The sequence below is a fragment of the Ruditapes philippinarum genome, unplaced genomic scaffold (genome assembly GCF_026571515.1).
Source record: "Ruditapes philippinarum isolate M1 unplaced genomic scaffold, ASM2657151v2 ctg1051_1_1_1_1, whole genome shotgun sequence".
Classification (NCBI taxonomy): Eukaryota; Metazoa; Mollusca; class Bivalvia; order Venerida; family Veneridae; genus Ruditapes; species Ruditapes philippinarum.
Window position 1 is genome coordinate 209930 of NW_026856855.1, and position 16942 is coordinate 226871.

At 35.3% G+C, this 16942-nt stretch overlaps 1 protein-coding gene across 1 annotated transcript in view; it reads right to left on the reverse strand.

Annotated features, from left to right (window-relative positions):
- Positions 1 to 4324: 4324 nt before the first annotated feature.
- Positions 4325 to 16942, reverse strand: part of LOC132747928 (PAN2-PAN3 deadenylation complex catalytic subunit PAN2-like) — a 43505-nt gene continuing 30887 nt past the window's right edge. Inside the window, exons 25-30 of the mRNA XM_060737460.1 lie at positions 11376 to 11530; positions 10837 to 10922; positions 10134 to 10191; positions 7673 to 7852; positions 7046 to 7139; positions 4325 to 6430 (exon numbers count right to left, since the gene is read on the reverse strand). Coding sequence (XP_060593443.1) covers positions 6219 to 6430; positions 7046 to 7139; positions 7673 to 7852; positions 10134 to 10191; positions 10837 to 10922; positions 11376 to 11530 — 785 coding nt within the window. The 3' untranslated portion in view covers positions 4325 to 6218. The remainder of the gene's footprint in view (positions 6431 to 7045; positions 7140 to 7672; positions 7853 to 10133; positions 10192 to 10836; positions 10923 to 11375; positions 11531 to 16942) is intronic.

Genomic DNA, 16942 nt, shown 5'->3' on the forward strand with positions numbered 1-16942 from the left:
TTTGCCTCGGGGACAATACTGGCTGGTGGAACGGGGAAACTGGCTTTATATACGTCGCCACCATTTTACGTAGGTTTTGCGTTGAATATATTAATAAGCATCTTTTAGTGGTTATGCAAAACTGTTAATTCAAATCCGCCGCTATTAGGAGCAAGAGTAAACCATCGGTCACGGATTATTGTCTCCAGTTAGCCCTCTTTTCCATTACATGGGCTTGCATGACTTGGATAACCGTTCGTACGTATTACAGATATGTCCATGTGTTACATTGTAAGCGGATTCGCGGGACTAAGCCCATGTTTATTGGCGAAAGCAGACCGGCATTTTCATAAAGTACTGATCTTTCAGAGGAATATTGCAGATTAAGTCACAGATGTGAAAAATTGTTATTCTGTATTTTGGTCGTTTTTATTTCGTTTGTGTTAAGTGGTGATTTTTTGACATTTAGCATTTTGATATACACGATTATGTATATACATGATAAAGTTTGCAGCATTTTCTAGAAGACATACAAAATCAATCAATTGTTGTATAAGAGGAATTATCTAAAATGTTACGTAGTTTTGTGTGTGTGTGTGTATGTGTGTGTGTTTTGTTTTTATTTATTATACATTATAATTGCAAACATCGAGGTATTTTTTAGAATTAAAACGTATTAATTTATCATCGCGCTCCCCACCCCACACCTAAAAATACATTTACATGCGGGCATGTGCGCCATATTTTTTGGTAGTTTTCTTTTTTTCTGATTTGGAAAAAGATTAGTTTGGATTTGCTTAAAAACAAGATTTATATATACATGTACATATATTTGTATGATCTGACAAGAGGTGCCCATAGAATATTAAAGGGCTGGAAATGTTTGTTTTTTTTTTTCGAAAATAAATGTTACATTTGATGTTAGTCTACACCAGTAACCTATGTCATTCGCTCAATCCGTTTATTTCCAGAATAATTATTCTAAATGTGTAATTGAAAATGGTTGAAACGTTTTTCACTGAATTAATAATGAATAGTACAAAAATACGATTTTCAATTTATATCTGGTGATATTACTTAATTATCTTTTGCATATCTTTTTGTTTTAAGTACCTAAGTTGATTTATGATTGAAATTCAAATTTTATGTTTTTATTTTGTTTTGTTTTGTTGTTGTTTTTTCCTCAGTACCAGCGTGTTCAAGATATTGTTTTAGTCAAGCTTTAAATCAAAGCACAGAAGGCGCTGAATTTGTTTGGGTCTCAGAAAGTCAGAAAGGTGAAGGTTGTGAGATTATAAACCAATTTGTTTGTTAAGTGTCACCAAATTCTGTTTCCAGTGTTATAACTATAGTAAATTGGCTATAAGACTAATTGCATCACTGATATTCAATTCAATGTTTATTTGGCTTAATCAATTTAAAAAAAAAAACAAACAAAACATGAGTTGCCTGAACTGGATTTTGAACTCCGGACCTCTCGCTACTAAAGCGAGCGTGTAAACTCGAGGAGTTTGGACTACTTTCGGCATCTGCAAATAAGAACATCAGGGTCTGAAATTTTGCTACCATTATTTGTTTGGTCTGACGCTCCAAACAAATAAAAATTACTTGAACTAGAGAACGAATGTTAGAACCTTATTATCACATGACTTAATGCATCTAGAAAATAAGCGACGTCATATCATAAATTAATATAAAAACTAAATAGCTTTCTACAAGACTAAAGTATATATAGTTGGCCTAAAAAGTTGAAATCAGTAAAATTCTGATGATTTTTCCGAGACGTTCATTTTCATAAATTTGTTGTGCTTTTAATTTTGGGCATAAATCGCTTAGAATGTTATCTTTTAAATTATAAGCATTATGTAATATGTTGATGTTTTTGTTGTTGTATTTTAGTGTGTTTTTTTTGTTGTTGTTGTTTTCCAAATTTTATAACGTAATTTCATCGTCCAAATATTTATCATATTAAATGTATTTATGTTGTTGTTGTTGTTGCTGCTGCTGTTGTTGATGTTTGTTAGAAGTACTACCTGACGATTTCCACCTTTCTTCTGTTTTCTTGTTTATCCAAACACAATCCGCTTATCTTTATTAATGATAACCATTAAAGGTACTTTATCTTAATTCAGTCGTAAATGTCATTGTAATTGGTTATATATATACAGTGCGTTTGATTTCGTTAATTGTGTATTGATTATTGATCTACATTGTAAACTATTTCTCATGTATTTGTGTTAATTGTTTTAGTCTGAAGCTGATTAAAATGTATTGTATTGTATTGTTATATATTGTATTGTAATGTGTTTTGTATTGTATCATATTGTATTGTAATGTATTTTATTTATAAAAATCTGGATAAAGAGTAATCCTTTGGAAGCATTAATCACAACAAATTTATATAAAATTTGCAGACTCGGTTTGATTGAGTCTGTACATGAAGGATAATAAAAAAGTTCAACATTCCTCACGCCCCCTAGCTAGCACCGGCTTGAGCGGTACTCAATTCTAAACACTTAAAAGTGTTGGATAAGGACTAGAAAAATATAACTACACTGAAGTGAAGTATGGGACGACTTTTTACAGGTGCCACTCGGCACTTTCTAAGCCTAAAATTGATTTGTATAAATCGTTTACAAACGCAGTAGGTTTCTAAAGCTTAAAACCGTAATTCTACCTCAAATGACGAATATATGGTGGCTGATTTGGAACGCCTTTGTGCGTCGTGTTGGCGCTAGCGACAACAGGACAAAGAACCAAACGGCGCGTTGTCGGACTTTCGTCTTGTCGTCCTGTCGCTAACGATGTACGCCAAACGGCGCGTTGTCGTGCGGCGTGTTGTCGCGATGTCACATTGTCGCTCGGTTCAAATCGAAGGATTGGCTTATAAGCCAAGCGACAGGGCGACATCGCGACAACGCGCCGCACGACAACGCGCCGTTTGGCGTGCTTCGCTAGAGACAGGACGACAAGACGACAGCGCGCCGTTTCGCGTGCTCCGCTAGAGACAGGACGACAAGACGACAGCGCGCGCGCCGTTTAGTGCTTTGTCGTGTTGTCGCTAGCGACAAGACGAAAATGTGATAACGATATAGGTTTCATTGTCGCTATCGACAACGCTTCGCGTAATGTTCCAAATCAGCCACCATATGTATTGAACGAGTACACAGCTGAAAACCCTGTTGTTGATTTTTTCGAGAGTATCTTTCGCATTTATTTTGTATAATTATCTAGACTTTTTCTGACCAGTCTTATTGTAACTTGTCATCGAAGGCATAAGCTTTTATTAAATATATAGCAAACAAATGCAGTTCTGAGACTTAGTTTGTTTGATTTTTTAAAATGAAATTCTGTTCATATTTGAAGTTTGATACTTCACTGAAAAATGGGTTAAGGCATTTCTGTACAACTACAACTAGCGTTTCTAATAAGATTTTGGAGTGGTTTAGGTCGTTGACTTAAAATCATTTGCCCTTCACCGCTGTGGGTTCTAATCCCGACAAGGACTTAGGATTCTGAAAATAAAGTTTCTGTTCTGTTCTGTCAAGTAAGGAAGCTATCCAACTAACTTTATAACGTCGGTGGTTCTACTCAGGTGTTTGTTCGTGCCTGAAGTAATGCACGGAGGGGCACCCGAGGTATTCCTCCACCAGTAAAAGTCGTCATGTGACCAACACTGTGTTGGTTCGACGTAAAACTGCAACATTGAATCCGCCAATGTACTTGAAATAACCACCTTTAAAACACACGACTGCCTGTTTTAAGCTATTTATCATTAATATTATTATTATAAATATTTATACAGCAAATGTTGTTGCATTACTCAGGCATTTCCATTCTAATTCATATTTTTTTTGTTTCCAAAAAAACAAAAACTTGGAATCTATATACGAATACATTATTTCCTAAAGTGCGCTTACAATCGATTGTAACGCCTCGCCTCTCGGAGGAAATGATTCCGGTTATAACTACCGTTGTTCGCTTTCTGCGGTCCTAATTAAGCGCAAAAATAGTGAGGGGTGTATCAAACTTTCATTGCGGGGAGGTGGGTTGGGGAGTTAGCGGGTATATTACAATCTCACTGTTCCGGGCCTTTACCAGGGTTTCTATCATCCAAAAGTACAAGTCTTCATTATCAGTCGGGGTTGGAGACCTTGGTTTATTATTGATAAATGCTGCGACTCCCTGAATATTTCCTTTGTAAAGTCTGCAAGTGGTGTGATCCAAATTAAATCAAATTGAACTGAACATTGGTTTTTTGTGTATTAACATGTACCAGAGTGAACCTTTTCTATCACTTTGCCAATTAGAGTAGCCTACCATTTTCATATAAAAACTCAACATATTTAATTGTTCAGCACATTTATTTTTAATGACATTTTTTTCAATAACAATTTGTGTACAAGATCAAAATAAAGATAAATCTGTTAGATTTAGCACATAATTATGACATGATTATCTCAACAATTATTCTTAAAAAAATACACATATATAAGCCCGGTCTTTCAAGACAAAAGAAATGAGGCAGCAAAATTGAAATGAAATTTAATTATCATACATCTAAACATACACTGCCCACCTGATCAGAGTATTCAGAATCCACATTACCTTATATTATCTGCATGACATAGTATAATTTATACAACCTTGGGGTGTCAATCTTACATATTAATTTTCAAACATGACATTCTTTCATTCTACTAGACTTATTATCATAAACCAGTAAAAACATATAGTTAAAAACAATGACACCCCTGGGGCAGGGCCAGTTTTGACCCCCGGTCGTTTATTTTAACAAACTTTGTAGATATTTACTTAAAGATGTTTCATGCTTAATATCTTAACTCTAGCTATTTGGGTTTTTCCAAAGAAGATTTTAAAGTTTTGCTATACACATACAAGGAAAATCAATGACCCCCCCCCCCCCGGGCGGGGCCAATTTTGACCCAAGGGCTTTTATTTGAACAAACTTGGTAGACACTCATAAGAAGATGTTTCATGCTAAATATCTTAGCTCTAGCTCTTTGGGTTCTTTAAAAGAAGATTTTTTAAGTTTTTACTATATGCATATAGGGAAAATCTATGACCCCCTGGGGCGGGGTCAATTTTGACCCAAGGGCTTTTATTTGAACAAACTTGGTAGACATTCACTAGAAGATGTTTCATGCCAAATATCTAAGCTCTAGCTCTTATGGTTCTTTAAAAGAAGATTTTTTAAGTTTTTACTATATGCATATAGGGAAAATCAATGACCCTCGGGGCGGGGCCAATTTTGACCCCAGGGCTTTAATTTGAACAAACTTGGTAGACACTCACTAGAAGATGTTTCATGCTTAATATCTTAGCTCTAGCTCTTACGGTTCTTTAAAAGAAGATTTTTTAAGTTTTTACTATATGCATATAGGGAAAATCAATGCCCCCCTGGGGCGGGGCCAATTTTGACCCCAGGGCTTTTATTTGAACAAACTTGGTAGACACTCACTAGAAGATGTTTCATGCCAAATATCTAAGCTCTAGCTCTTATGGTTTTTTAAAAGAAGATATTTAAAGTTTTTTTCTTTTGGTTGCCATGGCAACCAGAGTTCTGCATGGAATTAAATTCTTTGAACAATTTTTAAAGGTGACCACCAAAGGAACATTCCTGTGAAGTTTGGATGAAATTGGCATAGTGGTTTATGAGGAGATGTCATTTTAGGCAAAAGTTTACGGACGGACGGACGACGGACGGACGGACGCCGGACGAAAAGCGATCACAAAAGCTCACCCTGTCACTTTGTGACAGGTGAGCTAAAAAGACACAACATTATCCACCTGACATTAAATCATTCACAGGGCATCATCCCTCTAATATTATCCACATTATTTTTGTTTACCTTTTCATTTGTCAGGATCTCACCATTGTTTCTATACTGTAACAGTTTTCATTAACATCTACCGGTATCAAAGTTTCTTTTCCGCACATCTTCATATTTAAGTTCCTCGAAACCAGTAGTTTGAGGAAACCACAATAATTCTTCAAAAGCCATTTATTTGATGAGGAACCAGTATTATAATGAACCTTGTGTTCATCTAATTCAGTCTGGTAAAACAATATCAATACTCATCCATGACTTCTTTCTATAAGAAAGATATTGCGGTATCATCAGTCAACTCTTTGCGTTACCACAGTTTTCCAAAGGTTCAAACACGATCTGGTCATAACCAAATGAACATTAAATAACATTTTCCATTGTTTTACTTTACAAGAAAGCTATTGCATTGTCATCCGTCGCCTCTTCTATGCCTTCGGATATTTTCCACTGATTTTTACGTCCAAACTCGTACATCTCTTTTATAACTTTACGCACTTTGTCCATGCCTTCTTTAGACATCTCCTGGTATTTCAGGTACAACTGTAGGGCAGTTCTCGCGTCCTCCACAGAGTCATGGGTTATTGACTGTATATTGATCTCTGTGAATAGAAATTTTGTTGTTGCCATAGTAAACAATAATAATTTTTTTCTATACATATAAAAATATGCCTTGAATCAAGGCCTTAAGAAAGTTGAACAAGAACAACTTTTAATGCAAAACCTTAGTTGGTTCAGTGGAAAATATGTGTATTATTTAAGTTTGTTTATGCTAAAGTTGACACTTATGCCCAGTCCCGGTATGCTTCTAATAAATAACATTATCACTTAAACTAAGGCACAGGAGTGTAATAGCGCCATTTAATGAAAACAATATTACACCAGTGTAACAACACTACTGTGTGACGTCATTTGCACTATATACAAGCACTGCTTCAAAGCTTTCTAATGTTAGCATACACTATGAACATGAATGAAAAATGTACCTGTAAATCGTTCTTACTTTGGATATGTGATAAATAGAAAATTATATTCATGCAGATTCAATACTAACAAGACGCGTCCAATAAAACAATAGTATGCTTGCCAGAGTCTCGCATAATGTGATTTTATTTAACTTGTTAAATTAATTCAGTATAAAATGTACACTCATTCAATATTTACTGCAAAATAAAATATTCAAACTAAAAGAAAGTTATGTATAGGGATTAACTTACTGAGAAAGTACCAGGCCAGGAACTTGAGTGAGATCATTCTCTGTCTAGGCAGGTGAAACAATTCTACAGTGTCAATTATCTGGTCCCTTGGCACCTATTTGATTAAAATTAAAATGTGTCATCTTTATATTTTCATACTGTTTCGTTTGCAACTATTTATTTAAAAATGCACATTTGACATTATTCTACAAACAAAACCCAAATCTTTTACCCTTTAACCTGCTTAATTTAAATAAACTGGTAGGTCCTTGAATAATTATGTTTAAAAATCACACTGATGTTTGGCACATATATGTTCTTTCCTTCTGTTTTACTATTTTCATTGTACACTCTTGAAATGTTTTTTTCTAAATATCAATGCTGACAATTTATAATTCAAGTTTCATTTGAAAGCAGTTTTAAATTTCATTTTCTGCACCGGTAATATGACCATTTATGAACAGTTGTTACTTATATAACCCTTACCTAGCAGCTCCAGTTATATATCATTACCTGAATGCAGTGATGGGTTAACTCCTATTATATTCATATCCTGTTGCTGCATGAAATAAATGATATTACCTATAGACCTGAAACTAAATTACTAGTAATATAAAGTCATGTCTTTAAGTAAAATGTTTTACTAACATGGATATTGATGACCCTAAAATCCTTCTTGAGCCCATGACCCACAAATATGACCCCCGTGTCCACTAGGTATCGGATCTTCTGATAGGTTGCCTTTAACGTGGTCAGGTGACGATTAGACAAGGTTGGGTCAAGGTCACCAGGTTTGATTCCAGAATACTGTGTAAGGTAATCCACTACCTGAGAATGAGAAAAGATCGGAAATCTACAAATATACTTCTAGGAAAATAATCAATTAAGACATTAACTATGTACACAAAAATGTAGTTATCACATGTAATAAAATTCACCAATCTACAGAACAAATCACAAAGAAATGGGTCAGAAGTGGTGAACAACTATTCAGTTTTCACATGTCATAAAATTTACCTACCCTAAATCCAAGTCACGAAGAATGAGTCATAAGTGGTTAACAAAAATTTTTCACACTAACTCTGTCAAAAAGAGCATTAGAAGTGTCTGGAAAAACCAGAGTGACCAAATTTTCTTGCCGGCCAAATTATACTATTTTGTCACATTTTGCATTTTCTTCTGTGTAATTTGAATATACAATGCAACCTCTATGTATAGCAATATCCTCTAAATAACAACATTTATCAATTCTTCCCATAAAATTAAACCTCTTTATATAGCAACAACCTTCCAGCAAAACCAAACTAGAACTGCCACTATCATGGCGTGAATACCCCCGCATACCACTTTGTCAGAATCAACAGTGGCCATTTAAAGCTCAAGGACAACCTCCCTGCCAAATCTGAGGTTACTAAGCCAGTGCATTGCTAAGTTATGTATTCTACGTGCTTCAAATGTGAAAATGTCAAAAACAATACACTGCGGACAGGCATTCTTAAGCAATTGAGGGGAAAAGATTTTTTTTGTCAAGGTCCCTGTGACCTTGACCTTTTACCCAGTGACCTCAAAATCAATAGGGGTCACCTTATGGTCATGATCAACATCCATGCCAAAAACAAAGACTGTGGGTCAAAGGAATCTTAAGATAATGGGTGGACAATCTTTTTTAGTCAAGGCCCCTGTGACCTTGACCTTTGACCCAGTGACCTAAAAATCAATATGGTCACCTATTATTCATTAATCATTACTAACCTCCATGCCAAATATGAAGACTGTGGGTCAAAGGAATCTTAAGTTATTGGGCAGACAAACTTTTGAAGTCAAAGTCCCTGTGACCTTGACCTTTGACCCAGTGACCTCAAAATCAATTGGGGTCATCTACTAATCATGACTAACCTCCACGCCAAACATGAAGACTGTGGGTCAAAGGAATCTTAAGTTATTGGGGGACAAGCTTTTTGAAGTCAAGGCCCCTGTGACCTTGACCTTTGACCTGGTGACCTCAAAGTCAATAGGGGTCATCTACTAATCATGACTAACCTCCATGCCAAACATGAAGACTGTGGGTCAAAGGAATCTTAAGTTATTGGGCAGACAAGCTTTTTGAAGTCAATGCCCCTGTGACCTTGACCTTTGACCTGGTGACCTCAAAGTCAATAGGGGTCATTTACTAATCATGACTAACCTCCATGCCAAATATGAAGACTGTAGGTCAAAGGAATCTTAAGTTATTGGGCGGACAAGTTTTTTGAAGTCAAGGCCCCTGTGACCTTGACCTTTGACCTGGTGACCTCAAAATCAATTGGGGTCATCTACTAATCATGACTAACCTCCATGCCAAATATGAAGACTGTAGGTCAAAGGAATCTTAAGTTATTGGGCGGACAAGCTTTTTTAAGTCAAGGCCCCTGTGACCTTGACCTTTGACCTGGTGACCTCAAAATCAATAGGGGTCATCTACTAATCATGACTACCCTCCATGCCAAATATGAAGACTGTAGGTCAAAGGAATCTTAAGTTATTGGGCGGACAAGCTTTTTGAAGTCAAGGTCCCTGTGACCTTGACCTTTGACCTGGTGACCTCAAAATCAATAGGGGTCATCTACTAATCTTGACTAACCTCCATGCCAAATATGAAGACTGTGGGTCAAAGAAATCTTAAGTTATTGGTCGGACAAGAAAAAACCGACGGACAGCCGGACGGACAAGCTGATTCCAGTATACCCCCCCTTACAACTTTGTTGTGCGGGGGTATAAATATTCATCTCCCACCTCAATAAAACAACAGTATCAGTGCTTTCCCTCAAAAAAATTAATCCTCTTTAAAGCAAGACCCTCCCAGCAACAACCAAAATCTTTTTTTTCCAAATTATGTTGCTCTGCAAATATGGAACTTGAAATGTAGCTTAAAATATTCATGTACATATAAAATAGTTTTGTATGATGTGGGATATTCTAGACAGGTGAAAAACTTGAAAAAGCATCTTTGACTCTCCTGGTGTATTTTTGCATATGATTTCTCAAGCAACTTGACTATATATATTCAGGGGATAATTCCAATATCCAATAGGTAAATGTTGTAAATAATCTTCTACTACACGGTACTAACCTGTTCATGACTACAGATATAGTCATCTATGAAAGGTTCACCAAGGTTTTCTCCTTGTCTGAAATGTAAAATCAGCATTCAGAATGGCCAGACTTCAGTAATTCAAAGCCAAGTAGATTTTTTTACACAAAATACATTAATTTTATAATCTTTAATGGCAATTATAAACAGGGAAAGAGGGAACAAATGGGTACAGTGCCTGCCTCCATATCCATTATTAACTTTTTTATACAAGAAAGAAAGGTGGTAATAAAAGGTTAACAACCATGTTTCCTCACCAGTACTGGTTAAACCAAAGAACAACAGTTCTGTAGGAAGGTGGTATAAATAAACAAGGCAAAATAAACAACTTAGACTTAATTTATACAGCATTTATAAAAAGTGCTTTTACATGTGAATGAAGTACACACAAGAGCTGCTGGTAGGACACCGTGCTCGACTACTCACAGGGCTTGATAGGAAAACAAGAGCCTGGATAATGTAGAATTTTCTATAATTCTATCAAAATCCAGGGACCTCCAATTATGCTCCCAAGGAATTATGCGAAGTTTCAACCCATTCCCTTCAGTAGTTTTGGAGATATCAACTTGCAAACAAAAACCTAACCAAAGTGTGACACAGACACCGGGGTGGTGTACAACAGCTCTCCCTATCCATCAAATAGTCAAGCTAAAAATGTACGAGTATACAATCAAACACCTACCCTCTGATACATGTAATCCTAGCTACAGACATGTGACTAGGTCGCAGAGTTGACCTTGTACCATCACTTCTCAACTCAGATTCTTCCTGTAAATTACATGTAAATTACACATGTATACATCTTAAAGGTTAAAAACAATTCATTAAAACTAGCACAAATCAGTTTGAATGGTTTGCTTCCAAAACTGTAACATTAAATATTTACTTATTTCCGTAATAAACTTATAGGCATATACAGATTCTACCCATGCAACCATTCCAGACCAAGATATGTTCTGTCTGATCCTGGTCTGCATTGTTCGCTAATCTGTTCATATCTTGAAATTTTCCCGAAACATGATGAATGGTTTTACCCAGATTAAAAGATGGACAATTCCATTAAATATTTCATTGTGAGAAGGGTTAAAATAACATTTGTTAGATGGCACACGGCAGAACATCAATATCTGATCACTTTACAAAAATTGACCTTTTTGTTCTTGGATTTTGCACATGTATTTATCAATGCAGGTGATTAAAATGCAAAAAAGATTAACTGACCTGATTAAGGGAGACAAACTCCGCATCAAGCCCAATTATGTCCCCTTCTTTTGGAGACTCTTCATCAGTGAATGGCAAAAATGTCATTTTTCTCCTCTTTGGGTTGATAAGGGTGGACTCATCTGTCAGTACAGTGCTGGTAATTGGGTTAACCACTATAAAATATAAACCAGAAATAATTCAGCATGATTTACGTTAACTATTTTTAAGTGGTTAACAGCCATTTCAGTACTAGATATCCAGTTAACCACTTTGGGTTGATAAGGGTAGACTCATCTGTCAGTACACTACTGGTTATTGGGTTAACCACTATAAATATAAACAGGAAATAAGTCAGCATGAATTACATTAACTATTTTTAAGTGGTTAACAGCCATTTCAGTACTAGATATCCAGTAACCACTTTGGGTTGATAAGGGTAGACTCATCGGTCAGTACACTACTGGTTATTGGGTTAACCACTATAAATTAATATAAACAGGAAATAAGTCAGCATGATTTACGTTAACCTTTCAACCTGTTAGGACCGGAAGCCATTACCCTTTGCCACCAGTATGCAGCCAAGCCAGCGTTAACATCCGTTAAGTCTGACCAGACTCTATACTGTTGGTAGCTCGTTTTTGCATTTTGATATTGAAATCTTTTAAACATTAAATGGACTGTTCCAGAATTCAAAACAGGGTAAGTCCATTACAAAAATAAAGCAGATTAAGTGTTAACTATTCATAAGTGGTTAACTGCCATTTCTGCACTAGATGTATAATAATTAACCACTTAATATGGATCTGAAAGTAAAAAGTACTAAAGAATGGTTGATATACAACATTATTAAGTGGTTCATAATCACTACTGTACTAGATACCCAATTTACCACTTGTATGGTTTTATGCCAATTTCAACAAATTTTTGGTCATATCGAGCAAACCAGCTTTTCTGGATAACTAACCAGTAATTATCAATTTTCTCCAGAAGATGTGTATGAAGTTTCAACCAATTCCATTTAGTAGTTTTTGAGATATCAACCTGCATGCAAGAAACTTAAAAGTGTGATGCTGCTGCCTTGTTGAGTACAAAATATCTCCTTATTCTTCAAATAGTGGTGCTAATAATCTATTTTTAAATAATATAATGCTATTTTTATCAGGGCATGCAAATGTTATATACATGTAAATTCTCTAACAAGAAACATGGCAATGCCATGAAACCAAGTTTTCAATTATCACCATTGTAGATAAATATGTTGTATTTGAAATACAAATACAAGCAACAAACAATGTAACTATGTGCAATGTAAAACATGCCCGGGCACTGGATGACAAAGCTACTGTGAAAGTTTGAACAAAATCCGTTGAGAAATGTAGGAGTTCAGCACAGAAGAATTTTTTCACTATATATTCTGTATAAGGAAAAATAACAAAGGGCCATAATTAGGTTTTTTAGGTCAAATATTATCCAATCACAAAACCCCAATAATGTGCGCCAGGGCACTTGATAACAAAGCTTCTGTGAAAGTTTGGTAAAAATCTGTTGAGAAATGTAGGAGAAGTTGCGCATGGTAAAAATTGTTCACTATATAATCTGTATAAGGGAAAAAAACAAAGGGCCATAATTAGGTCAAATATTATACAATCACAAAACCCTGACAATATGCCCTAAGGCACTTGATGACAAAGCCTCTGTGAAAGTTTGGTCTAATTCCGTTGAGAGAAATTTAGGAGGAGTTGCGCACAGAAAATTGTGCACTATATATCCTATATTGGGAAAAAAAACAAAGGGCCATAATTAAATCCATTGAGAAATGTAGGAACAGTTGGGCACAGAAGAAATTATTCACTATATATTCTATATAAGGAAAAAAAAACAAAGGGCCATAATTAGGTCAAATATTATCCAATCACAAAACCCCGACAATATGCGCCAGGTCACTTGATGACAAAGCTTCTGTGAAAGTTTGGTCAAAATCCGTTGAAAAATGTAGGAGGAGTTGCGCACAGAAGAAATTGTTTACGCCCGCCCGCCCGTCCGCCCGCCAACATACCTCAATCTAATAACCAGTTTTTTCCTTCGGAAAACCTGGTTAAAAATCACTCTAAATGGATCAAGGTGAAAAAAAATTTATACACCAAGTCTTTATGCAACTACCTTAAAAATCTGTTACAGTAAAAAGGCATAAAGAACATTGCTCCTTTAATCTAGTGTGTCTCGAAACATGGCCAGAAGTACCTATATTCATGTATATAATACAATATAATATAATACAATATCAATAACATATAGATGTCAAACTTATGAGAGGCAGGGAATGTAGACTGGTAGATATTTGCCGCAAGCTGTCGCCCCCATACTTCAAGAAGAAGGAAAACAAACTTAAGGGATAATCCTCTTTTCATTAGGAACATAAAGATTACAATAATGTTCTTATGCTAATTGTTTTTACAGAAATTTGATCAGCAAAGTGCTCTCCTCCATATTGTCCCATCGGCCAATCAGAAGAGAGGATTTTATACTCGACCAATCAGAGCACAGTATGTTTGAATGGACCAATCAGCAAGTGGCATGTCACTGTCACAAGACAATTTATCATTCCGATAACATGCTGTATGTTAATTTTACGCAGGAATTACATATCATGAAGTCAGAACATGATTTGTGCCTGTTTTGAGTTTAATAACCTTGTTATCTACAGTAGGAGTAATTTATTTTTATCTGTTTTCTTTCTTTTCTTAATGTTATACAATATCTTAATATATTACTTTCACCTCGCTTGGTATTGCTTTATGCAGATCTTTGGTACGTTTGTCATTTCATGTTGCTACACGTTAATAAAAAATAGACAAAATTTCTATCCAGTACATGTATTTATGTATACACATGTTGATTTTTTATTGGCTGCCACACCTTATAAATAAAGCAGTCTATACAGTGAATAAATTTTTCCCTAAACTATCCTGATATAGGTAGTTTTTACATTAAGAAATGTAATGAGAGAAAAGAATTTGCAATATTGAAAAATTGATTGGATAATTCTTGGGATGACAGGAGAATATAGCCATCTGTTTATTTATCTAATTCAGACTATATTCCCCAATTGGTCCAGACAGCAATTAGCATAAACAGGATAGCATGCTGAACAGTTGGGTTGTGACAAAAATTATGATCAGTAAGACGTGTATTAAGTTTCAAGTGGATACCTTCAGTAGCTTTGTAGACCGATGTTGCATGTAAAACTTTAAATATTTTATTTTCTAAATTTACAAAAGGCTTTGGATAGTGACACCCAGATTTGGTCACAAATGTAATTGTATTTAAATTCAAAAGAATATCTTCAGTAGTTTTTTCAGTAGTTTTGTAGATTGATGTTGCATAAATATTTTCTAAGTTCATACATCCATGCCAGAGTTATACATGTGCCTTAGTAGTGACACCCCTATCAATGAAACAAGTGACTACTTTATTGTTTCTAAAGGTGTATAATTTTAAGGCAACAACGGTTACTGTCATACTATATCATTACTAAACAAACTATGCAATCAAGTGCATTTTATATAATATGATAATGCAACACAAGGGAAAGAAATGTTAAAATACTATATGATATCAGATGTGATATCAATAAACCAACTGCTAACCCCATGTTCACAAAGATTTAAGGATCAAGATCAGGATCAAATTTAAGAACTCAAATATTCTCCATTATTTATCCACATAGATTTAATATTCAATATTAAATTGATAAAACTGGACTAAAAATAGCATGTTTATGAAAGTTTAGAATAAATTTATTGTTATTTTTACAAGATATGGGCATTTTATAGTTGATCCAAATTTTGATTTTGATCCTAAAATTGATCATCATTTTGATCAGATTACTTTTGTATTTGTTTAGTTGATTTTATCCCAAAATAGGTTATAAGGTTTCTTTGCAAATAAGCAATTATTTACAATTTGAATATGAACCATTGCCACACTGCTTACCAAGTCGAAAAACCCACCCTCCGAACCCCTTAATGCCATGACTTGTCATATACTGCAAAAAAAAATCTTGCTGCTGCTGCTTTTTCTTTATACTTTCAGGTCACAGTGCTAACTTGCGAGGGACCAGACATAGTTCCCATGTCAGCTTGGTGCAAAAAACAAAAACACCAAGAGTAAGTGATCCAAACTACATAATGTTTGCCTACAAATTTGGAAATCTTAGTCTGAACATATGCTGTTTATAAACGATTAGCTGTTTATTGCTGTAACGATGAACATTTGATTACTTTTGTTACATGAAATAAGTTGTGTAATTGCAAGGCACAGAGGGGGCCAATTTGTAGGGGGCGGCCGGGGAGACAAACAAGGGTGGTTTCGGGTTTAACAGCCTGGCTCTTTCTCCTAGCCTGACTTGCTTTAAAGCATGCAGGCATGGTTTTAATGTATTTTGTTGGGGTGCACTCCCGAGTAACGGGGGCACCCCCCTCCACCTCCAGGTATGGAGGGGAGGCCTAGGGCAGGGCTACGTCCGGGACCGTCTGTTAGGAGTTAGTAGTAATCCAGGCTGCCCAGCCGCAACCGTCCTCTTCAGGGTGTGTGCATTAACTGTTGGGATGCGACACTAGGTTTCAACCTAGGTCACTGACTTGGCCATTTTACCTTGTATAGGAGGCAGTCAGTTGTCTCCCCTGGACTGAGTAAAATTCTTTGGGCAGTCCATCTCTGTTGCCAGTATTAACGCCACATAAGATATTAAAGGAATCATTAAAATAAACAAATTTAATTTTAACATGTGTTTTTTATTCTTAAAATGTAAATCATAGTCTGAGACATTTTCCAGGCTGCAAAAGGCAAATGTCAAATTGTGATGGTTTTTTGTCCGGCCACTAAGGTCCAAATAATTTGTGATCACCCTTTGTCTGTCCATTCCGAGGTATGTGATTTAATTCTAGCATAATACAATCAATTTTAGTTTTATAAAACAATGAAAATAAAATCAGGATCACCTGATCCTGATCTTTTCTTTGTGAACACTGGACCTGGCGTTGAAAGTTTTATCTAAAGGCTACTAGTCCTTCAAAGACTGGTGCCTGAAAAAAATGTTACTTACAATTGTCAGGACAGTAACCACTTGCACTTGGAAATTGGAAAATTTACTCAGGACTGTTTTTTGTAATTAAAATGAAATTTGTAACACTTTTTTTTTCTTTTCTCTTACTAAAAAGTGTTTTTCTCCCCCCCCCCCCTTTATTGTTATACAACAATAATGTAAAACTTTAAGTTTTATAAAGAAATTTTTTTTATCTAGACCTAGTAGGTCAAAATTTAACCCACTAGATGACAACCTAAGTTCACAGATAGAATTTTTAACACCAAAACTGATGACATGAACAATGTAATTACACTTTCTCTTAAAGGGCCTCCTTAAACTCCTTTAATCATTAAATTTGGAATTTTCCATATATCAAGAAATTAGTGAAAAAACTAAGTCTTATAATGGACAAAATATGCAAAGGAAAAAATAAAAAAAATTGCTCAGAATTAAATTGAAAATCTTTTTTTTTTGTGTGATTCTTAGACAAGTGTTGCAA